The sequence below is a fragment of the Conger conger genome, chromosome 15, assembly GCF_963514075.1.
Source record: "Conger conger chromosome 15, fConCon1.1, whole genome shotgun sequence".
NCBI classification, from domain to species: Eukaryota; Metazoa; Chordata; class Actinopteri; order Anguilliformes; family Congridae; genus Conger; species Conger conger.
The window spans coordinates 36,244,135-36,268,078 of NC_083774.1; the positions used below are offsets into that span (position 1 = coordinate 36,244,135).

Sequence of the window (23,944 nt, forward strand, 5' to 3'; positions counted from 1 at the left end):
TCATTAAAGTATACAACACTATTTTTCCTGAAGAACCTCTCCTCATGCTCTTCTCAGATAGCAACAGGTCGCGAAGATTGTAAAAAAAAATAGGTACAATAATCACAATAATAACATCTTGTATACTACTACTTCTATACTGTATTTTTTTGCTCACAGATGGGGATCACGCCTTTACTGTGCAACTGGATTACCGATACTGGTCAGAAAAGCTCATATGTAGGCTCTTTGTGTTCCAGAAAGCCTATAACAAAACATAGATAATAGCATTTGTGTGTAAAAAGATATGCAACGGCAAAACAATGATAATTGCTCCAGAGAAATTCTAAGTAAACAATAGACATTTTATTGATGAATTATCACGTTTCCCGAATTGCATTTATGCATTTGGTTCGCAGGACCCGTGCAATGAAAAGGACACTGAGTTGATCTAATTTTGTGTAGCATATGGATTTCCCGCATGCTTGTTTTGTCGCCCACAAGTTACAAAATAAGGAACTGTTGTTGCGAAAGCATCTTAAAATAGGTTCATTTGGATAGAGGCACAAGTTTTAACACTTTCAAGTGGTATATCCTTTTACCATAGTGATTGAAAATTGCACCATGAATAAAAAAAAAATTAAAAAAATGTACAAACCGGCCCAGCTCAGTGTGACTTAATGCTTGAGGGTTAATGCTTCGTTTGCTTATATGAAGTTGTCCCTTCTGCCATCTTTGATGAAATGCGCTAGCATAGCTTTTAGCAGTATACCAGAAATTCAATTAAACCTCTTTACCTCCCCATGCCCCTCCCCAGATTTGGGAAGGGGTGACACAATGTTCCACGGTAAATACAGCCCTGTGCCTTTAAGAAAACCGTATTTCGGTTTTGGTAGGCGGGTCAGGAAGACGACTAAAACTAGCGTTCATTATTTATGTGTCCTATTATTTAGAGGCCGGAGGTAACCGGCTGCTACTTTGTGATTCATTGACGTGTCGGATAACTTTTATTGCCTTATCTTTCTTTGTGTTTCAAACATTATGAACAGGACACAATTGAAAAGGTCGAAAATTCTCAGGATGGCCCTTGTCGGGTCTGACTCGGACGGGAAAACGGATACATTTCTACTGGAAGCCATAAAAATAACCTTGGTTGTGGCTCTGTATTGGTTTGTTTCAATTACCATGGTTTTCTTAAATAACCATTTGCTAGACAGCAATGATCTCGACGCTCCTTTATTTGTCACCGCCTTCCAGTGCCTTATCACTGTACTGCTTTGCTGGGGTATGAGCGTTTTGTCTAGGTCGTGTCCAGGTGCCATCGACTTTCCATCGGTAAAATTCGACCACAAGATCTCGAGAGAGGTATTGCCTCTGTCCGTAGTGTTCATCGGAATGATTGCCTTCAACAACCTGTGCTTGAAAAATTTGGGAGTCGCGTTCTACACTGTTGGGAGATCCCTCACCACAGTCTTCAACGTCATACTTTCCTATGTGATACTCAAGCAAACCACGTCATTTTACGCACTTTTGTGTTGTGGAGTCATTATTGGTGGGTTTCATCATTCCTATAATTTATAATGAATTGAAAGTGCTTTTAAAGTCTGACGGGATCCATTTGTGTAGGCTAGCCTACTGGTCGCTTAGGTAACCTTTTTAATAGTCAATAGCCAAGATTAAGGGCATAATTAACCTATTCAGTGTGTATTTGCAGTGGCTTTATGGACATGCTTTTTTAAATACAACGTGCATTTATAGAGAGAACATTGATATTTATGACATACTCAGTGTTGTCTTATGTGAGTGTATGTGAGCACTGCCGTTGTGATTTGAATGAGAAAAAGTAGTGTCAGACATTTTAAAGAAATTACGAAGTATACGTAAACCAGAAGATACAGTATTATCCAGTTTTGTGCAATGTTCATTTTAGATGGACGTGGTGTCACTTTTAAAATATAATGCGTCGCGATCTTACTGCTTTGGCAAAACAATTAACTTGGTGCGTGCGTGTATGATAGAAAATCAGTTTAAGTAGATAAAAGATGAGGTCCTCACTCACACAGACATTGGCTACTTTACGGTAGTCCACTTTCTTGTCATTGTCAAGAAAACGCACAGATGTTTTGGCTGCCCGCCTTCAGTCCACACACCGTGTTTAACTTTTGTTGTCAATGATTTACTGCATACTATCCGGTAGGTCTATCTGTTTATAGTATGGACCTGCCCTTTTTTGTGGGTATCACTTTTCACCAGTGTAAATGCAACTTTCAGAGTGTGGTGTCAACCAGGTAATCATTAAAATGAATCCGTGCTTCCACCTAAATCGAGTACTTGTTGTACTAAATTTGCCATTGTTAGTATCAGCAAGTACTAAAGGGTACTTGCTGATACTAACAATGGCAATATGATCACTCTGCCCAACCCAAAATCCTTACTTTCTGAAAATTACTGCAAAATTATTCAGGCAAAGACCCTGTGTACAGCTTTTGATTTTTAGAAAGGAGAGCTACACAAAGCAAAGTTGCTTGTCAATAACTTGAACTCTTGCTGTGTAACATTTGTAATCTCTGAATCTGGGATTATGGCATATGCATCCCATCTGAATCTGGCACAGTGACATGCTCTTATTTACCCTTCCAGTAGACCATAAAATAGATGTCCTCAATGATATCTGGATTCTCCAAGCTTATTTTTTCCTCTGTGACTGGGTTCAGACGGGACAGAATTATATACAGTGCCCTCCCTAATGTTTGGGACAAAGATGGTTTATTTCTTTGCCTCTGTACTCCACAATTTGAAATTTGTAACAAGTATTTTGATAAAGGGCATTTTTTTAATCCATTTTGGTTTCACTATGTATAAGTGACAGCAGTGTTTATACATATGCCCCCCATTTCAGGGCACCATAATGTTTGGGACACATCAATGTTATGTAAATCAAATTATGTAGTCATGCTTAGTATTTTGTTGCATATCCTTTGCGTTCCATGACTTTCTGATATCTGTGAGAAGGGCCAGACTGGTTGAAGCTGACAGTAACACAAATAACCATGAATTACTACAGTGGTATGCAGAAGAGCATCTCTGAACACACAGCATGCCAAACCTGTAAGTGGATAGGCTACAGCAGCAGAAGGCATTATGAGACTGCAAAACCAGAGTAAAACTGTTAGTGACATCGGCCGAAACTTAGGCTTACCAAAATCAACTATGAATCGACCTAGTTAAGAAGAAAGAGCACTGGTGAGCTTCCTAATCAGAAAAGGACTGGCAGGCCAAGGAAGACCTCCACAGCTGATGACTGAAGAATTCTCTCCAGAATAAAGAAAAATTCCCAAACACCTGTACGACAGATCATAAACGCTCTTCAGGAGTCAGGTGTGGATTTGTCAATGACCACTGTCTGCAGAAGACTTCATGAACAGAAATACAGAGGCTACACTGCAAGATGCAAACCACTGGTTAGCTGCAAAAACAGATTACACTTTGTAAGACATACTTCAAAGAGCAACCACAGTTCTGGAAAAAGGTCTTGTTGACAGATGAGATGAAGATACACTCATTGAGCACTTTATTAGGTATTTATTAGGTACTTGTTTTTTGGATTTATTGGTCTTCTGCTGCTGTAGCCTAGCCACTTAAATGTGACACTTTGTGTGTTCAGAAATGCTCTTCTGCATATCACTGCTATAATGTGTGGTTATTTGCATTACTATCAGCTTTGACCAGTCTGGCCCTTCTCCTCTGATCTCTCTCATTAACAAGTTTTTCCCCACAGAACTGCTGCTCACTGGATGTTCTTCTGTTTTCCACACCATTCTCTGCAAACTCTAGAGACAGTTGTGCATGAAAATCCCAGGAGATCAGTAGTTTCTGAGATACTCAACACACCCTGTCTGGCACCAACAATCATTCCAGTGTTGGTTTGGCAGTAAGGGGCACTCTGCCCTCTAGATCAAACGATAATCCAGTGCCCCGTCACTGTACTGGGGCACTGGATTATCGTTACTGTAAAAGAGCCCTCCTTCAGATGAGACATTATGCAAGGTCCTGACTCACTGTGGTCATCAATGATGATTACTTCTGGAAAGATCCCACTGCCTAGGCAAAACCTCCCCAAAAATCTCTATCACCTATCTGATTGCCTACATAATCCTTTGATTTCCATTGATTCTCCAGTCTTCATTGCAAACGATAATTTAGTTCTGTTTTGACAAACCTCATGAAATAAAGGTTAAAATAAGTTATTTGAGTAAAATGCACCAAAAGTCACCACTCTGTTTGAAGCATGTTTATGAGAGTTTAATGGTAGACTCAGACAGTCAAAGTCTAACTTCTTCAGAAAGAATGTTCCAAGGCTTGTAAACATGATCTAGTCACTGATTGTTCACATTATGCAACTTAAAGCCTTGTACATTCAGATATCCCAGTTTCTTTTCATGTCCTCATTAGAAAATGAAATGCGTTCTGTTTTTATCCAAACCCTATATCACTGCTTCTTATGTTCCACTGACGAATCTAACAATTCCTTCATTGCAAAACAAACTGGGTCAATAAAAAATGTACTGCAATACTGAAATTGACAAGAACTATCACTTTAAAAACTATTTCTGTTTATCTGCTTGTTTTTGCAGGGGGCTTCTGGCTGGGCGTAGACCAGGAAGGGGCAGGGGGGTCTCTTTCCTGGTCTGGAATTATGTACGGGGTACTGGCCAGCGTGTTTGTGTCTCTCAATGCCATCTACACTCAGAAGGTGCTGCCGGCAGTGAACCACAGCATATGGAAGCTATCCTACTACAACAACCTCAATGCCTGCTTCCTCTTCATCCCCCCGATCCTCGTATTCGGCGAAGTGCCCAAACTGTGGCATTTCAGCAGACTGTATGATCTCAGTTTCTGGGGCATGATGACAGCGGGCGGCGTGTTCGGCTTCGCCATCGGCTACGTCACGGGCCTCCAGATCAAATTCACCAGCCCGCTGACTCACAATGTCTCCGGCACGGCCAAAGCCTGCGCGCAGACCGTCCTGGCGGTCGTGTACAACGCCAGCGCCAAGAGTGGCCTGTGGTGGACGAGCAACACCATGGTGCTGGCCGGCTCTTTCGCCTACACCTGGGTCAAAGGGAGGGAAATGAACCTAGCTCCGGCGGAAACGCAGCCGAAAATGAAAAATGAGAAAAATGACTCCGGTGTGTAGAGCTGTCCTCTACGGAGCCCCCCGAGGCACCCGCGGTGTGAAAAAATAATGTCAATGAGGAAATCTGCAGTCTCGGTTTTACAACCTGTGTGCTCCGTTTCCTACTCTTTGCCCGTTGTGTGCACTGCTTTCGAGCGAGGTCGCTCAGGTTTATAAATCCGTTTGTAAATAAGGGGTTCGTTGCAGGAAAATCAGACGTGGCTGATTTTCTACATTTCTAATTTAGCTACAATTCACACTGGAGTTCACCGGGTAAACATTAAAATGATATGGTAGGATACAAGAACCCGTGGTAGCCTATATCATCATGACTATTGCCATGGCTAAGGAGCCATGTTAGGCATGAAGCAGAGAACCAACCAAACCACCTAGCCATGCCATGATATATGGCGCGTTCCATTTACCTCGGAAGTCGGAAGTCGGAGCTGGGAATGACGTCACACCCGAGTTGACCGCATTCCAGTAAACAACTCGGATAACCAAGATGGACGCCTCCAGTGCTATTGTTGCTATCGTTGTAGCCATTGTTAGCAATACCAGTTGAAAACACCACATTACATGGTATTCTATACATACAAACACCGTAGTAACATGTCCACAGATAGACGTTGGACAGTACTACGTATACCACTTATTTAATTACACAAAAACAAAACAGAAGTGCTAAATAATACATTACGAGAGATTTTATTAACCGTTGACGCACGGAGCAGCCATCTTGGATTTCTAACTCGGGGTTACTCGGTCCTTCCGACTTTCCCAGTCGGAAATCCCACCTCAGGGGGCGTTCCAGTTGAAATGTCCGACTGGGAACTCGGAAATTCCGACTTCCCAGTACAAATGGAACGCACCAATAGCCCAACCACGGGCTCAGGTGCCATATCACTTTTATGAAACGGTGTCTATATTCACTTAGTTGGCACTTGATTAGGTTGACCTGTACACCAGCTTATTGATGCATGTATCTAATCAGCCAATCATGTGGCAGCAATTCAATGCATAAAAACATGCAGACATGGTCAAAAGGTTCACTTCTTGTTCAGACCAATAGGGATCTAAGTGACTTTGACCATGGGATTTTTGGTGCCAGAGGGGGTGATTTGAGTATGTCAGAAACTGCTGATCTGGTATTTTCACACACAACAGTCTCTAGAGTTTACAGAGAATGGTCAGAATAACTAAAAACATCCAGTTTTGGCAGTTCTGGGGCGAAAATGGCTTGTTAATGAGAAAGATCAGTAGAGAATGGCCAGACTGGTTCAAGCTGACAGGAAGGCAACAGTAGCTCAAATAGCCACATGTTACAACCATGGTATGCAGAAGAGTATCTCTGAACACACAACATGTTGTGCCTTCAAGTGGATGGGCTGTAGATGTATATCTTATAATTACAATGAAAGACGACACACCAATTCCGTTTTAATAGATTGTACGTTGTGTCCTTCCACTGAATTCATTGCATTTAATTTCTTGTTTGGGCTTAACATTACTTTAACTACAAACTACAGTGTGTGAGCTGTTTAATTCAATGCTGGCTAGCTCCTATTACAAAACCATACACACAGATTACAAAACCAAACGTGCTGATTACAAAACCGAATATACAAATTTCCATGTTAGGATATTTTTTGCCACCTAGGGTGCCTGGTGGAGCTCCGTAGTCTTTCAATCAAACTGTTTTATTTTTTCAATACAATATGTGTGTAGAATAAGTGTGAGTGAATAGGCTCTTTACATTTGTTCCAACTAATCTCATATTTTTATGAATTCATGTGGACCAACCACAGACCAAGAGGCAAAGGAATGGTATGGACATTCTCAAATTAATAAAAACTGATTAAAATATAATTCAACATGTAGCTATTGCTAACTAGCTGTCTCTTGGCTATTTGGCTAACCCAGTGAGCATTCACTTGTTCTAGCCGGATTAGCTTGATGCCACTGTGTGTCACCAGTCAGTCTGTGGTTGTTCAGCATGTTCTCTCGTGCCAGACACATAACACAACAGAGTTAGCGTACTTTCTTAGAACTGAAAACTACCCCGGCTAGTTTTAAATAGACTAACTTGCCGTGCGGTAGTTCAGTGCGTTCTCTAAACTGCATTTGGAAAAATTAGTTTTGGAGGATTTCTGCAACCGAGTGTTGCAAATTCCTGACTGCTATACGGCTGTGCTAATTGGTGTGCTTGATGCTTCACTGAAGAGAAGCAGTTCTGTGAATTTGGATGTAAGCTACAAGTGGAAGATGGACATGACAGATGTCCAGCTTGTCTTGGTGTATTACACCTGAGAGACTGCCCTTAAAGTGAGAGAAACCGCAGGTGTGGCAGGCACATCTCCCGCTAAAGAGAGAAAGAGATTTTCCACAAGTTGCCTTGTGAACAGCTGAGGGCATACTTGCATTCCTTTGCTCCAGTATAGCCCTCTGCCCCCTCTCCCAACCCCTCCAGTGGGGCTCTCTGCCCCCTCTCCCAACCCCTCCAGTGGGGCTCTCTGCCCCCTCTCCCAACCCCTCCAGTGCAGCCCTCTGCCCCTCTCCCAACCCCTCCAGTACAGCTCTCTGCCCCCTGCCCCTCTCCCAACCCCTCCAGTGTGGTTGAGGAGGGGGATCCCTACAGCCATGACATGGACATGCTCTCCACCCACGCATCCACTCAGGATTTTTTTGTCACGCTGGAAACCACCCCTGGGAGAATTCCTGCGTCTGCAAGTGGTGGAAATTAGTTTGCAACGGTTTAGAACAGTTCTCAGCACAAACAGTCCAGACAAACCGCCCACTAGGAATACATTCCCTGGCCCACCCATGGCCAGACAGCCTTCTGTATGCGTTCTCACCAACTCCGTTGATCATAGCACACCTGCCTGATGGCCCAGTCACCACAGGGTCCTCCTGGTGTTCCCCAGATGGCCAGCAAAACTATGGTTTCCATCGGTCTCCTGGAAGGGGAGCCCTGGCAGCAGGATATCCCAGGACTGTTGCAGCTTTGGGTGTGGCCTCTGAGGGGCCCGATCCCTTGTTAAATAAATTTGCCCCAGCAGTCATTGAAATGTTAGGAACTGCTCGCGCCCCATCAATACGCCTGTCGTTAGAAGTTATTCACAGGCTGGTGCTCTGACAGGGCAGAAGGTCTGATATCTTGCCCTGTTGCTGTTCTATTAGACTTTCTCCAGTCCCTACTGGATTCGGGATGCTCAGCTTCTACCCTTAAGGTGTATGCACTTAGCATGTGCACATTGATGGCCAGACAATAGGGTCTCACCATCTTATATCCCAGCGTGGGGTCCGACGGTTATGTCCCCCAAGAATTGCTTGGACACCCTCCTGGGATCTGTCCTTGTTTCTGGAGGCTTTGTGTAAGCCCCCATGTGAACCTATAGGTGAAACATTAAATAGTTGTCGAAAGCAGAATTTCTCTTGGCAATATCCACGGCGAAGTGTGTGAGGGGCCTACATGCTCTCTCTGTTTTGTGTTTTGATTTATTTACCAAAAGCTCTGTCTCCTTTTTATATCAACCAGCCTGTAGTTTCCTGCATTCTGCCCTCAGAGTGCAGAGGAAGAGTGAGCAAATTGCAGAGAATCTGATCTGCCACCAGAGGTGTTGTTACTACATCTTGGGCAGTGTGGAGAGGCAATCCTCTGCATAACATTTGTGCAGCAGCAACTTGGTCATTGCTGTGCATTTTCCCTGGGTTTTATCAGGTCAGTGTTGCATCCCGCCACATGATAGGGTCTGCAGTTGTCCCATTGGCTGCTAATTACGAATGTAACCATGGTTCTGTGAGTATCTTGAAGACTGTCGCTACATCCCGTCACTCAGAATCTTTGGGCGAGAAGATTCCAAGAGGCTGAGCTTAACCTGACAGATGGTTTCATTCCGTGTGGGCACACCAGCCTGCGTGGTCATGTCACTGACGTGACTTTGTTGGTATCATTACTCAACCTGCACAGAGCAGAGTCCACAGAGTACGGATGATGTCCATACTTTTAGCCATACTGATGCTCTTCCAGGCGGCATGGATGGTGCAGTGGGTAGCACTGCCGCCTCACAGCAAGGAGGTCCTGGGTTCAAATCCCCGTCGGCCGGGGCCTCTCTGTGTGGAATTTGCATGTTCTCCCCGTGTCTGCGTGGGTTTCCTCCGGGTGCTCTGGTTTCCTCCCACAGTCCAAAGACAAGCAGGTTAGGCTGATTGGAGAGTCTAAATTGGCCATAGGTATGAGTGTGTGAGTGAATGGTGTGTGTGCCCTGCGATGGACTGGCGACCTGTCCAGGGTGTATTCCTGCCTTTCGCTCAATGTATGCTGGGATCGGCTCCAGCCCCCCTGCGACCCTGTATAGGATAAGCGGCTTAAGATAATGGATGGATGATGCTCTTCCAGGTACTCATTGAATCATAGTTACATTCTTAACTTCCGTTTTCGACAGTATTTTCTTATGCCTAATATACACAAAGGACAGTATAGTAAAAGACAACTCATTTGAAAGCTTTAATAGTGAGTGAAAACCACAGGTGAATACTTTTTGAATGGCATTGCAAACCAAATAATTGTCATTTAATCTATGTGTGTGTGTGTGAAAAGCGAATTACATACTGATAATTAATTTCATATATTTTGATATGTGAAAGGTTTTTTTAGTTTTAGAAATTGAAAATAAATCACTTTCTCCTACAAATGGTTAGTGGTCTCTGCTTTTAATTGGTCACAACACGGAATTCCTAATTGCCATGTAGGAAATGTATTTGAATCGTTGGATTACAAGTGGTCGGCGGCACGGATGTGCAGTGGGTAGCACTGCCGCCTCACAGCAAGGAGGTCCTGGGTTCGAATCCCCATCGGCCGGGGCCTCTCTGTGCGGAGTTTGCATGTTCTCCCCGTGTCTGCGTGGGTTTCCTCCGGGTACTCCGGTTTCCTCCCACAGTCCAAAGACATGCATGCTAGGCTGATTGGAGAGTCTAAATTTCCCGTAGGTATGAGTGTGTGAGTGAATGGTGTGTGTGCCCTGCGATGGACTGGCGACCCGTCCAGGGTGTCTTCCTGCCTTTCGCCCAATGTATGCTGGGATAGGCTCCAGCCCCCCTGCGACCCTGTTCAGGATAAGCGGGTTCAGATAATGGATGGATGGATGGATGGATTACAAGTTTCATCTGTCTTCGTGAAATAGGACAAAGTAAGATCCGTTATTTTAAATGCTGGTACAATATCTTGCCCTCCGCCAGTCTCAAGTCTTAAATTAACATTTAAAAACCTACGGGACCGAAACATTAATGTCATGGTCTCTGGTCCTTGCCTCGATTGAGACATAGTGAATATACAGTGGACTATTATTGCTGAATAGTTGGCTGAAGGAATGGTGTCATACAAAATGGTAGGCTAATAGTGATGATCCGCAAAGCAGCTGACATATGAAGTTACATAACTGCTTCTAACCCAGCTTGTACAGTGAGTATTGCATTAGTGACAGTTATTTTACTGGCTAATTCCATCACACCAACAGCATAACCTAAAACAAAATGCACGTATGCGCTTTTCCAGCTGATGCTGCATTGGTATGATGTCGCTATCGTCGTTTTTTGTAAGAATACCGTCTTCTTCGATGATGAGACAATTTGGCCATGTCCCATATGCTGAAAAGTATAGGAGATCGCTAATGTCAGTTTTAACAGTTTTGTTTGGTGTAGTCGAAAAATATTTTTCTCAGTATCATAGTGTTATTTGAAATTTGCAAACTGACCTGAGTCCAAAGGAGACTCAACAGTCTCAAATTGAGTTTGACAATCCCGATAATGCTCCAAAAAGGGACAGAGAACCCTCAGTACTTAAGTGACTTTGTGTCTCATGTTGAATGTAATGACCAGATACTAGCAAACATTGACTACTGTTGCAGAGTGTATAATGTACCACAATCTTTCAAGTTGGCTATGGATTCGACTCAATCGCAGATCTGGGTAAATGCTATGAATGCTATGTTCTGCCATTGTTCCTAGCTCAGGAATATTCTTTGACCCCCTTGCATATAGGCATGTGTGAGATCCCTCCTCATTCTCATCCTCTGTATCCAGCGATCCTACAGTCCCTACCGAGTCCGTTTATCATGAATAAACAGTAAAAATTAAAAGCAAGCAATCTTGCTGTAAAATTTGCAGAAAGGTCTCATGTTTAACTCACATGTGTAACATTCACAGTTCTGGTTTGCTTCTGTTCACCAAGATTCATTGTAAAAGGCTTTTTGACCAGGGGAGCCCAAATTGTTTCATACGACTGCATATTATTCTCTGGTTATTGTACCCTAAAAATGGCAGCAGCAACAATAGGCCTCCAACAGCTGTCGCTGACACCCTTGGCAGCTTAGCTCATTTACTTTCGTAAATTGAAATTAGTATCCTGGGACATTTTAACTTACATTGGTTAAGTGATATTTCTGACGAATGTAAGGAAATTTGTTCAGATCTTAATTTGACGTAGATAATCACTGAACCAGCTAGACCTAATGTGAAAGATTATTCTAAATCAACTCTTATTCACCTAATCCTATGTAACAAACCAGAATAAAATTGTGCGTGTGGTAGGTTTTAGTGATCACTGTCCCATCGCATGTGTCAGAAGCACTAAAAGGAGAAAACCCGTCCAAGTCTTTATGCACGATCTTTACCATAAAAAAAGATATGCTTTTGAAACTCCTGGTAATATGTTACTAGACAAGTCAAATGTCCGAAGGGAGTAGAGACGCATACCAGCAAAATAGCACGAGGTGCAGATTCAAAAGGAGTACCATGGAAGCAGCGTAGGAGGTGCAGTTTCAAAGTAGCAGTTATTCAGACGGTAGTCACATTTTCTTCTGGAGAATGGTTTTGGCTAACAAAGGAGAAAATGTTCATGGTTATTTTTAACATTTCTATCAAAATATTTAAAAAAGGACAGCTTGTGCACATTTTCTCAACTACAAATAGTAAAAAGAAATAAATGAAATAATAATAATAATAATAATAATAATAATAATAATAATAATAATAATGTCTTTTTAAAAGGTAACAAAAATATATGTAATTTTCTGGAACGCTTTAAAGTATTTATACACATTACGCCTACCCGTGGATGCGTGTAACGAGCACACCATTTCCGGCAACTGTACCGGCTGTAATTACTCGAAAGTAACGAAATTTGCTTTTTCTCTGCTTTTTTACCAATAGGCATAATCGACCTGGTCTGCCAAATAAATAAATAAATAAATAAATAAATAAATAAATAAATAAATAAACAAACAAACAAACAAACAGGTTGGAAGGTTTTAGAGGGCATTTCACCAGTCAGCGAAGCATATAAACGTCCGAAATGCATAAATGTACCTTTAGATGGCGCCAGGGCGCATTTTACTGATTATGCTGATGGTACGCCTACAAAGAAGGGACACTGTACACGCAGATATATTAGACAACATTTTACAAGACATTTTACGCTTTACATCATCTGTGTCTTATGATATGAAGAGTAACCATGAAGAGTAAACTAACTTCCATAAAACAATGATGGAGGGCCTCGGCTTATATTAGGGAGGGCAAAGTGCAGCTTCTTTTTTTTGCGCTGTGTGTGCACGTGAGTTCGCCAATACATTTCTCACAGAAAACGTCATTTGTCCACTTTGTCAGGTGATCAAACTTACAAAAACTAAGTGCTAGCGTGTTCTAAGCCTTTACTGGTTCCTGTACGAGGTTAGCATGATGTAGCTAGCATACGCGAAAAGCACAGCCATACAATTTGCTTTTTAACTGCACTTGGTCATTCGAACGATATAAATAAAAGCATTCGATTACGTTCAACGGCACCGAAAATTTCTGAATCGTCATTAATTTATCTTTAATTACAGTTCAGTTGCTATGTAAATTACGTTAGAAGGATACAACACGGTTATTTGCTACTTAAACGTAGACGCACGCTCGAGAGCGTTAACATGATCGGAGGCTTACTTGTCTATTGTCAAAATCCATTGAAACTATTCAAAAGTAACCAGGGACTTTGGACTTTAAGGCTGGACATACGGAGTATCCAGCGAAAATATTGACCTGGCTACAGTCACACTTTTGACAGTTCGAACTGCCACCAACTGCCATGTATGAGCACGTGAAGTAAACCAGTAAAAGCTATTGTTGCGTCACCATTTTCGAGCTCCATAAATGTAAACAATGGAATGGTCAGTTTACTGGCTGTTTTTCGGTGCCGTCGGGGTCCAGCATTTAACATTGATGGAATGCTGGTAAAATTAGCCCTTAAAAGCCACAAAAACAGTCATTTCATCACATTAAAATTCCACCTAAGCAGAATTATTGTCCACAACACGTTAATTTAAGGTTAAACTGAGATTTTAATCATAATATTCATGTTGATTTCCGGAAATACATTTTTCGGTTGTCCTCCCTACTTATATAAAACATTATGGCGCGAAGCACGAACAAACAGGAGCTATTCAACCCCATGACGTCATATTTTAATAACTTAGGCCTAGTAACCTTTTTTCCAATCAGACATGATTGGAAAAAAGTCAGACATGAATAAGCCTACATTAGCCTACGATAAATATGCTATTCTTGAAATGCATATTTAATACTCACTGAAGAAAACAATATTCTTATAAACCTTTTCCATTGGTAACGTATTAATACTCTGTGTGGTTTTAACAACTCTGATAAAAAAATTACACGTAATATATGAAAATTAGTTCCACAAAGATCGTGTATGCAACATTGGTGATTATGCGATTCCCTCAGTTGCGATTTCCCCGTGTCCTGTCCGTGAGTTTCCCTCGACAACAACACGCCACAGAAACGTGACGGGGCTTGGCCTACACGTGCTGAGTAACCAATAGTTACAGAGCTGGGCGTGTTTCTCATTATCTTTACGCGCGTCAATCCGCAGCCAATGGCTGCTGCGCTGGAGAGAGCGATTATGTCCTGTGGAGCGAGTTGATCACGGCAGTAAGGCAGAAACGGCGAGTGTTGAATGTGTGATTTCTCGCTGAAAAACATGGGAACATTTTCGACATAATTATTTAGACATATCGGTTTTCTAAGGCGCAAATAAAATCATGGTCGTGAATTCAATACATTGGTTTCGGAAAGGACTGAGGCTCCATGATAATCCGGCTTTACAAGAAGCGTTGAATGGAGCGGATACAGTGCGTTGTGTTTATATTTTAGATCCGTGGTTTGCTGGATCGGCCAACGTTGGAGTCAACAGATGGAGGTTTGTTATATATGTTAGGCCTACAGCTATACTACTGTACGTTTTACGAAGAGCCATCGGCGTTGTTACATAGTGGTATATTTAGCTAATGTCTAATGTTCACTACATCGAACTAACCAAACTAGCCAGCTAGCCTAGCGTTAGTTTTTTTTATGACTCGTTACTGACAACGTGACTGCAATGGTGTGGCTCTACTCAATTTTGCCTTCCCTTTAGTTGGTTAGGTCTGATTTTGGTGTCTCTTTCCTAAATTGATGCAAGAATGAAATATTTTCTCAAGCTAATCATACAGGCCGTTAATGGGTAACATATGTTAAGTTAGTTAGCCATGTCATCTTTTTCAGAACGACATCTAGCCAAGTTTACTGCAATCGGTCAGCACATTCGTCAAAATGTAGCTAGCTACAGTTGCTTTTCGTTTAGCTAGCATACGTTACTTCAATCGCCAGTATTTATTCATTAATCTCCAGTAATATATTTTAATTCGGTGCATTAGTTGGCAGCTAGTTGTAACTTTAAACGTGAATTCTATTTGACATTGTGCTCTTTTGTGTAGCTAAGCGAACTTTATATGACAACCTTAGCCAACTAGCGTAAGATTGCTAAATACAGCATAGCATGCGACTAGCTTGCAAGCTAACGAGCACACGCCCACCCAATAACTTCATATGCACCAAGCTGTACGTTAATGCTAGCTAGGCTATGTCCGGTACACTATTTTCCAGATTAACACGTCAATTTATTTCTAGTTGGTTAATTTCGCTTGTATGATCGACACGATTGTTTTTACTTTTGCAATACATGACTATGTTACTGATATACTTCTACCGACCGCTAATTTAGCCAGCTAGCTTGTATAAAGAGCAAAAACAAGTCACACGTGACATGGGACAACTTTATATAGCCAAGTTGGCTAGGCTAACGTTATTGTGGAAAATAATAAGAAAATAAGGTTAAACAGTTCTGACTGCAAACGGAGCGAGAGTAACGTTACATGATGGTAAATGTTTTAGCATATAAACCGTTAAAAGCAGCTATCGCACGTAACTGCGTCATGCTGATATGGACGGTCTCTAAGAGCAGTAACGTTATACAAGCTAATGTTGAACCTTGCATCATGCACTCACGTGCTGTCAAACGCTCATCTGTACGATCTGTAACTTGAACAAAGGCATTTGCTTGTCACGTTTGGGCACATTAAAATGTTTTTGAGCCCTAATTCCACTATTATAGACTATTGACATAACTGGAGCTAATATTCTTCATGTGGTCAGCATATTTGTCTTGCACTGTAAATTATAGTAACCAAAAGCCACCTGAAAGAGCCAACATTGCATGTGCCATCTTGCCTTTACTCCCAGTATGTGCATTATTAAAAGGTTTTCCAAAAGGAGAATTGTTACTGTGGCTGTATGTCGAAGTTGTATTACTAAGCATCATCTGTACTCTTTAGATTTCTATTGGAGTCCCTGGAAGACCTGGACACAAGCCTCAGGAAACTAAATTCAAGGCTTTTTGTCATACGGGGTCAACCGGCCGATGTGTTTCCTCGTCTGTTTAAGGTCAGTATCTGTGTAATATACTAAATAAACTGTCTTTCATGGCGTCTTGAGGCAGCAGTGTTTACAATGCAGTGTTTTCTACCATAGCCAGTTATGTGGTCTGCTGTTCTGTACATGCATGTGCTGTGAAATGCCTTCTAATGTGTTCAGAAGTGATGTCACTGCACTGTAGTCATCATTTTGGCATTTAAATGGTACGTATATTAGCTGAACACCTGTTCATGTATTAAAATTATTCTTGTGTGAAATGTTCTGCTGTGATTTGATGATGATTAACTCTGTGTGGCAAGTTGTTCTGTTCTCTTGGTTCTTTGCATCACTAATGCCTTGTATTAGGCTGTAGGGCATGAAATCGTTCCCAGAATGGTTGAAATTAATGTCTGTGAATGTATCGCTACGACGGCACATTGATAATTTGGAATGAAGGTGAAGGAGAGCAGTTCTCCTAGTGGGTACCTTGCGATTCTGCTGCTCTTAGCCTACCACTTTTCTGGAATTGCCTGATGCACTACGTACAAGCATAAGATCTGTGCTATGTTCCATATCCAAAGCTCATCATGAACTCCAATAAATTTGTCAAGCGACTATGCTACAAATGACCCGACATTCTACAGGCAGGCTAGAGCCAATCAAATGCCTGAATGAGATGATGAGCAGCTAGTTCATCATCATTAAATCCAGCCCAGGTTTTCTTTTCTGCCAGGTAATTAGCTGAATAATTAGTGCTACTGATTGGCCAGATTGTCTTCACACCTGGCTGGCAGGTAAAGAGAGGGTGGAACTTGAGGACTGATTTGATGACCCCTGAGCTAGAGGTTGCACATGCAACAGTATCAGCTGTTTGTGCTGCACGTAGATAATGTGATTAGTTCAATGGCGTTTCAGAGGAACCCGTTTGTGATACCAGCACATTCCTTCACTCATTCTTGCCGACTCCGTGTCACAGGCAATATCTGGCACAGAGGCAAGCTTGCGTGAAGATCTCTGATCTCCTTCATCACTAGAGCCCCCTTTCTGCAGTACAAGACTGCATTTATATCGCACATTTATCCCAACCGCTTTACAATTGATGCCTCTCATTCACATAGTCTTGCTCAGGACACTTTGACACACACGACCACGATTACCTCCTCAGCTGGTGTTGCCTCTATATTTCTGGATAAAAGATTCCTGTCATCACAGAAAATTCTGGAGCCAAAATGGCTGCTGAGAAGGTGGGGTAGGTTCCGGCTTGCACTGGGCTTGTCGCGGTGTTCTGCTTAACTGGTGGCAGACAGTGAACTGGCCTGTGCTGGTCTAGTTCTCCCCACACCATTGGTACTGTTATTTTGTAATTACATATAAACTGTTTGCGGAACTTCAACATTGACATTCATATTTTTATATTTGCATTTCATTGTGTGACGCTCTGGATAAAAATGCCTTTTAATGTAATGTAATGTAACATTACACATTATGTTTTATTCTCATAATACTCATTATATTATTAGTTCAAGAAGATGAGTAAAATGGTGTGCATTTCGCCAATTAACATGCGTTATTACGCAGAAGAAGTGAGTAATTTGTGAAATGGGCAGGTGTGGTGACAGGCTGGGACGGGAGGCTGCACGCTGTCGCACAGGCCGTCGCACGGGCCGTCGCACGGGCCGCGCTGAGCCGCGCTGAGCTGCTTCATATTAACGCCGTCTGCAAACACACTTGCAAAGTGGTGTCACGTGCTTCTCCCCCGGAGTCGCCTTGCGTCCGTCCGCCTTTGCGTCCGTCCGGTTTGAGACGCTCGCCTTCGTTTCATTGGTCGCACCCGGGATCAGGTGATTGATATCGGAGTTTGCCGCTGTCGTGCCGTGGCGCAAATGCTCTTCCAGTCCCCCTTGATTGTCGACATGATGTGAAAGTGTGATGCCTCTGATGGTCCATCCGGCTGTAAAGTTGTCAGTTTAGTAAGCTTTCATTTTGCTGGTGACCTTTAACCTGGACCGTTAATGAGATCTGTGGAATAAAATGAGTGGAAATCGAGGTGCTGGGAGCAGCTGATTTCCCTGTGATGTTGGAGAAAAGGCACACTGCAGCGTGTGAAAAGCCTCTTCTTGCTCACCTCTAATGTCTCTGTTTGCAAGTCTTTGAACATTTAAAGCAAGTCCTGATGAGCAAGCCCCTTCCTTTGCATGGTGTTGCTATACTCTCTACCCACGTGCATAATGGGCCATAGCCCCACCCAAGTCAATGATTTTGCATTGTCTTGCTATATGTCCACACTCCACACGTAACGTGAACCAATTTGGGTCATAAGATGCTGACCTGTTTCTAAACCTGGTTTGTTGGTGGACTGTCTTTCTGACAGTCATCTGTTCTTTCTGTTAATTGCAGTATAACAATAAAAATGTATCGATTAGACTGAGGCTCAAATCATTTTGGGCCTCACCCTGTGTGCTGTAGCTATTGGTCGGTTTATAGCTGGCATGCATTCTCGTTATTTTGGCAGTCAGTTTCGCGCGTTTCTCATTAGGAATGCCTAGATCCGGGGCTTGTGCTAGTTTTCAGTGTTGTAAACGCTTGTTTGAGCTGGCTTGTTTGAGCTTAGGAGCTTGTGCCTGCAGGATTGCTTTGATAAGTCAGTTAGTGGTGGTGCAGTTTGTCAGTCTAAAGCAGGGGTCGGCAACCCTGGTCCTGGAGAGCCGCAGGGTGTGCTGGCTTTTGTTGTTACTTGGCATTAATTGATCAATGAAAGCCGTTGATTGCAGTTAACTCACCTCACCTGATTTCTTGGGTCTGAATCGGTTGCTTATTTTAAGGTGGAGACGAAAGCCAGCACACCCTGCGGCTCTCCAGGACCAGGGTTGCCGACCCCTGGTCTAAAGTATGAGAATGAATTAAAATGCAATGATCTTAACTATTTCCTTACCCTTTTTACTGCTGTGCGACACAAACCCCAACACAGTGTAGCGTGCAGTCACTTAACATTCACCTGTTAAGTAACCACACGCCACTTGTAGTTATGGATTTATCTGCATTTGCCTCTAGTTCTTTGACCCCGGAATCTACTCCATATTCTCAGTAGCCATTTTGGCTCCAGAATTTTGAATTGATCTATGATGACCAGAATCTTTTATTTTGAAATGTGGAGGCAACATTAGCTCAGGGGCTAATCGTGTGTGTGGAAGTGTCCCTGAGCAAGACACCTAAAGGCCCGGACACACCAAACCGACGGTCGGGCGTCGGACGTCGGTGGCGCCCCGTCGGCCGAGTTTTTCCGGAGTGTCGGCGTGTTTTGGAGGGGGCTCCGACGCCGATTCAACATGTTGAATCGGCGTCGGAGCCCCTGGAGCCGTCGTTAACGACGCGTATCGACGCGAGACGATCTTTGTCGGCGCTCCGCGGCCGACCGTCGGTTTGGTGTGTCCGGGCCTTAACCCCCACATGCTCCTGACGAGCTGGTCGGTGCCTTGCATGGCAGCCAATCGTCGTTGGTGTGTGAGTGTGTGTGTATGAATGCAGGCATTTACCATTTATAATTTTTTACATTTAATTAATCCTGCGGTTTCTTTCATGCTCAACTTGTTTTCATTGCAGCACTCCAACTGTGGTTAGAATGTCACCCGTTTCCATGATAACAACGGTAGCCAATGGTGGAAGCGGGTTTGTGTAGAATGCTAATTGCTATAGAAACACTTCTGTGCCAAAATGTAATGGGCAAACTAACATTTTGCCCTTGGTTAAAGGCCATCAGTACCCTGTTCTTTCATCTTTAAATTGTGTTTTGGTTGGGCCAGTTTTTCTTGGAAAACTAATATTTTTTTGTGTGTTCAATTGGCCATTTGAATGGATTTGAATAGAAGTATTAATTTAAAGGGAAACTAAAGGCACTTCCTATCTGTTCCATTTTTCCTGTGACTTCCTGTACCCGGAAGGCATCTGACTCCGCTGTGTTTTTCCATCACATTGAGAGTGGGCATGGCCTCCCCAGCGATATAAAATGTCACAAACATTTTTTTTTTTTTTTTTTTTTTACTTCCCCCAATGCAGTTGACAGGTGTCAAAGTGAGATTCAAAGAGACTGCGCTTAATTTCAACGAGAAGTAAAAAAACAAAAAAAAACAAACAAGATGTCACAGCCTCCGTAGCTTTTGCACCAAATGTATTTCATTTTGTTTTCTATACGCGTCGTCTTGAATTGTAGCCAACTGAAACTTTTTTTTTTCTGGAACATCAAAAAAGTTTCTGTGCTCGGCAAAGAAAGTTCAGTGCGGTAAGGTTGTCTTCTGTAAAAAGTGTTTCGAATTACCTCCACTACAACAAGCTGTCGGTGGAAGTTACATTTCTCATGCCAACTGTGACAATGTTGCTATAATGTGGTCACTAAAGGTGTGGTTTTTCATCGTTGGCCTTTTAAAGATTCATTTGTATCATTGGTTATGTTGTGCCTGGGAGAGGGCGTGCTGTACATTTATGATGTTATCATTGTGGCCTTGTTATGGCACATGAAAAATGGGTTAGTCCATCTGTGTCTCTTGACGGCATATCAAAATGTGTGAATCGATATGTGTGAGACTTTGTGGAGAGCTTAGCCATGGGGCGTGGGTCAGCTGATGAACCTTTCACAGAAATTTGCTAAGGCACATCCATTTTGTGGCTGTGGGCTACTTTGTGCAGGAGATGCTGGAGAACTAGTTTCTGGCCAATGAACGAAAATAGTGCTGATTGGCTACATGGTTTTAGTCGCAAACTAAAATGCTTAAAGTGTGATTTGAATTTAAACAGGCGTATCTCATGCCAGATTGTAGATGGTCATGGACATGCTTGTCATTTTTGAAATTTTTTCTCAGTATCATACCAGATCAAATTTTATTTTTGGCATTTTAGCATTTCCTCTATAAAGCCTTTTTTTTTCTCTGTTTGCAGGAGTGGAACATCACCCGCCTGACCTTCGAGTACGACTCCGAGCCGTACGGCAAGGAGCGGGATGGCGCCATCATCAAAATGGCGCAGGAGTTTGGAGTGGAGACGCGGGTGAAGAACTCGCACACGCTCTACAGCCTGGACAGGTCAGGAACGCGCTTGCTCTTCTGCAGGATTGCTCTGCATTGCATGATGCACAACCACAATGAACATAGGGGCAGCCTGTAGCCTAGTGGCTAAAATACATGACTGGTACCAGCAAGGTTGCCGGTTCAATCCCCGGTGTAACCATAAGATCCGCACAGCTGTTGGGCCCTTGAGCACCATATTGCTCCAGCGGTGTTTGTCCCCTGTTTAGTGTAATTAACTGTAAGTTAATCAGCTGAATAACTTTTAGGGCCAAACTTAGCAATTTGTCCTGAAAGAGAACATTTTCAGCCAAGGAGAGAATATCAAAAACAAAATTAACTACCAAGAGCTTTGCCAAACTGCTCCAGAAATATCCTCCTCTCCTGACGTTTGGTTCCGTCTCAGTCCAGTCAGTTGTGACTCATGCATTCCATGCAGAGACCCATCAATGGTATTGAGGAAGGTGTCCAAAGACCAGCAAGCTGTTGTCATGATGTGTGTTTCTGCAAGCTTATCAAGGTCATCCACTCCGCTCCTGTCGGAGTAGTCGGACGTAACTGTGTCTTTCATCCATTCCTGCGTCTCACTGGGTCTGTGCTGTCTTCAGGAACAACAGGCCTCCGAAAGGAGCCGGTTGTTTGTCCAGCTGGGAATTAATTCCCTGGAATGTCCACCCACTCAGTACCCACATCCTTCATATGATCCAGTTTATCTTTTTCACATTGAAAAGCTCTGCAGTTCCAGCACTGCAGATGGTCATGAACTTGACCTGCGTATTGTTCTTGAACACTGCATTTTCAATTGCCATTCTATGCTTCCGGGTCATTACATTACGTTATTGGCATTTGGCAGACGCTCTTATCCAGAGCAACGTACAGTTGATTAGACTAAGCAGGAGACATGTGCTTGTGCGACCATGTTGAAAGATTTAGGACAGGGGTGCACAGCAAGGGCCGGTCCGCTTCAGCATTTCCTGCCAACTTCTGCTCTTAATTATTTCATTAGCCAAACAACGTCTTGATCAGACATGTCTTATATGCACCGGCTACAGCTGCAGACTGCAAATGTGTCCTGAAGGTTTTACTGTGCTCAAGTACAGGAGTGAACCAGCATCATTTACAGAGCTGTCAGAAAAATAAATTAAGGCAATTGGTTGGAACAAAAACCAGCTTGCAGACCCCTCCAGAACCGGAGTTGTGCACCCCTGATTTAGGACTACACTAATACATCGCAATTAGCTCCTAAATAATCTTTCCTGTAAGCATCTGTTTTCAGGGCCGAATACCTAATTACACACCGTTACACTCATCCAGAGTCCACTCCGTAAGTCTCCTGCCTTTGGGGCTGGGAGCCCCCTCTCCCCCTCTCCCCCTCTCTGTCCCTCAGACCTGTTAAAGTAGCGGTCCCCTCTGCTGCCTCTCCAGCCGGCCCTGCCCTCGACCGGGTGCTGCCACCTGGTGGTGGCTGGGAGGCAGTGCGGGCAGTCGGTCACACTGCAGAACATGTGCCGCTGGTGAGAGGCGGAATAGCTATGCAGATCAGTCACCATGGAGAACATGTGCTGAGCTGGATCACTGCCTGACACAGTCCAGCCCGCAGGAAACCAGCCGAAACTGGAGGAGTCGGGCTGGCAGGCATCGATATGGAGCCCCTTGTGGAATCCGCAGGGTTAGAGTCTTGTGGCTGCTGTGAATTCAAAAGCCTGACCCTGGTCGGTTTCTACTGTGTTATGGTTTGCTTCAGCACACAATTATTATGTGAAACGGCTTCTCCGTTGCAATGTGTGTGTGTTCTCCCTGCTGGGTTCTCATGTTCACACCGCTGTCAGGAACGCGTTAAGACCGCGACTGACCGTTTGTTAACATCTAGATATGACTGCAGAATGGACAGCTACATTACATAAAGTGGTCCTGCTTTTTGACTGCCATAACACGGTGGTAAAAATTGACATTTGTTTTGCGGAAAGCTGAAATAAAAGTCATAGGAAAAGTCATACCTGTGTAGGATTTGAGAAGAGCGCTTAAAGACCAGTTTTTACGGGTCTGGTTTAATTTTATTTTACTGATCTTATTTATTTCATTAGCTGGTGTATGAACCTTTTTAAATAAAGGTTGATTGATAGAGTAGGGTTTTTCTGTTGGCTCTCTCCCTTAAAAGGAAAGTTATTCGTCCAGGGTAGGAATATGTCGAATGCTGCAGGGCCACAGCTAGAGCGTACGGTCTGGTCCGTGTGCTACAGCTAGAGCGTACGGTCTGGTCCGTGTGCTACAGCTAGAGCGGACGGTCTGGTCCGTGTGCTACAGCTAGAGCGGACGGTCTGGTCCGTGTGCTACAGCTAGAGGGGACGGTCTGGTCCGTGTACTACAGCTAGAGCGGACGGTCTGGTCCGTGTGCTACAGCTAGAGCGGACGGTCTGGTCCGTGTGCTACAGCTAGAGCGGACGGTCTGGTCCGTGTGCTACAGCTAGAGCGTACGGTCTGGTCCGTGTGCTACAGCTAGAGCGGACGGTCTGGTCCGTGTGCTACAGCTAGAGCGGACGGTCTGGTCCGTGTGCTACAGCTAGAGGGGACGGTCTGGTCCGTGTGCTACAGCTAGAGGGGACGGTCTGGTCCGTGTGCTACAGCTAGAGGGGACGGTCTGGTCCGTGTGCTACAGCTAGAGCGGACGGTCTGGTCCGTGTGCTACAGCTAGAGGGGACGGTCTGGTCCGTGTGCTACAGCTAGAGGGGACGGTCTGGTCCGTGTGCTACAGCTAGAGCGGACGGTCTGGTCCGTGTGCTACAGCTAGAGGGGACGGTCTGGTCCGTGTGCTACAGCTAGAGCGTACGGTCTGGTCCGTGTGCTACAGCTAGAGCGGACGGTCTGGTCCGTGTGCTACAGCTAGAGCGGACGGTCTGGTCCGTGTGCTACAGCTAGAGCGGACGGTCTGGTCCGTGTGCTACAGCTA

The 23,944-nt window shown here is 43.7% G+C and overlaps 2 protein-coding genes across 2 annotated transcripts in view; both read left to right on the forward strand.

Moving 5' to 3' along the window:
- The first annotated feature begins 945 nt into the window (after positions 1-945).
- On the forward strand, positions 946-6,023 carry LOC133111957 (GDP-fucose transporter 1-like). The gene is made up of 2 exons (XM_061222606.1): positions 946-1,531; positions 4,614-6,023. The coding sequence occupies exons 1-2, from the start codon at positions 1,021-1,023 to the stop codon at positions 5,174-5,176; spliced, it is 1,074 nt and encodes a 357-aa protein (XP_061078590.1). The 5' UTR covers positions 946-1,020; the 3' UTR covers positions 5,177-6,023.
- Positions 6,024-14,114: 8,091 nt separating this feature from the next.
- The window catches only part of LOC133111053 (cryptochrome-2-like), a 28,952-nt gene continuing 19,122 nt past the window's right edge, over positions 14,115-23,944 (forward strand). Inside the window, exons 1-3 of the mRNA XM_061221209.1 lie at positions 14,115-14,411; positions 15,865-15,973; positions 20,873-21,015. Coding sequence (XP_061077193.1) covers positions 14,254-14,411; positions 15,865-15,973; positions 20,873-21,015 — 410 coding nt within the window. The 5' untranslated portion in view covers positions 14,115-14,253. The remainder of the gene's footprint in view (positions 14,412-15,864; positions 15,974-20,872; positions 21,016-23,944) is intronic.

Coding starts and splice junctions, on each gene's coding strand:
- LOC133111957 (XM_061222606.1), top strand. CDS start 1,021: ATGAACAGGACACAATTGAAAAGGTCGAAAATTCTCAGGATGGCCCTT. Junction 1,532..4,613: donor GTGTTGTGGAGTCATTATTG/GTGGGTTTCATC, acceptor TTGTTTTTGCAG/GGGGCTTCTGGCTGGGCGTA.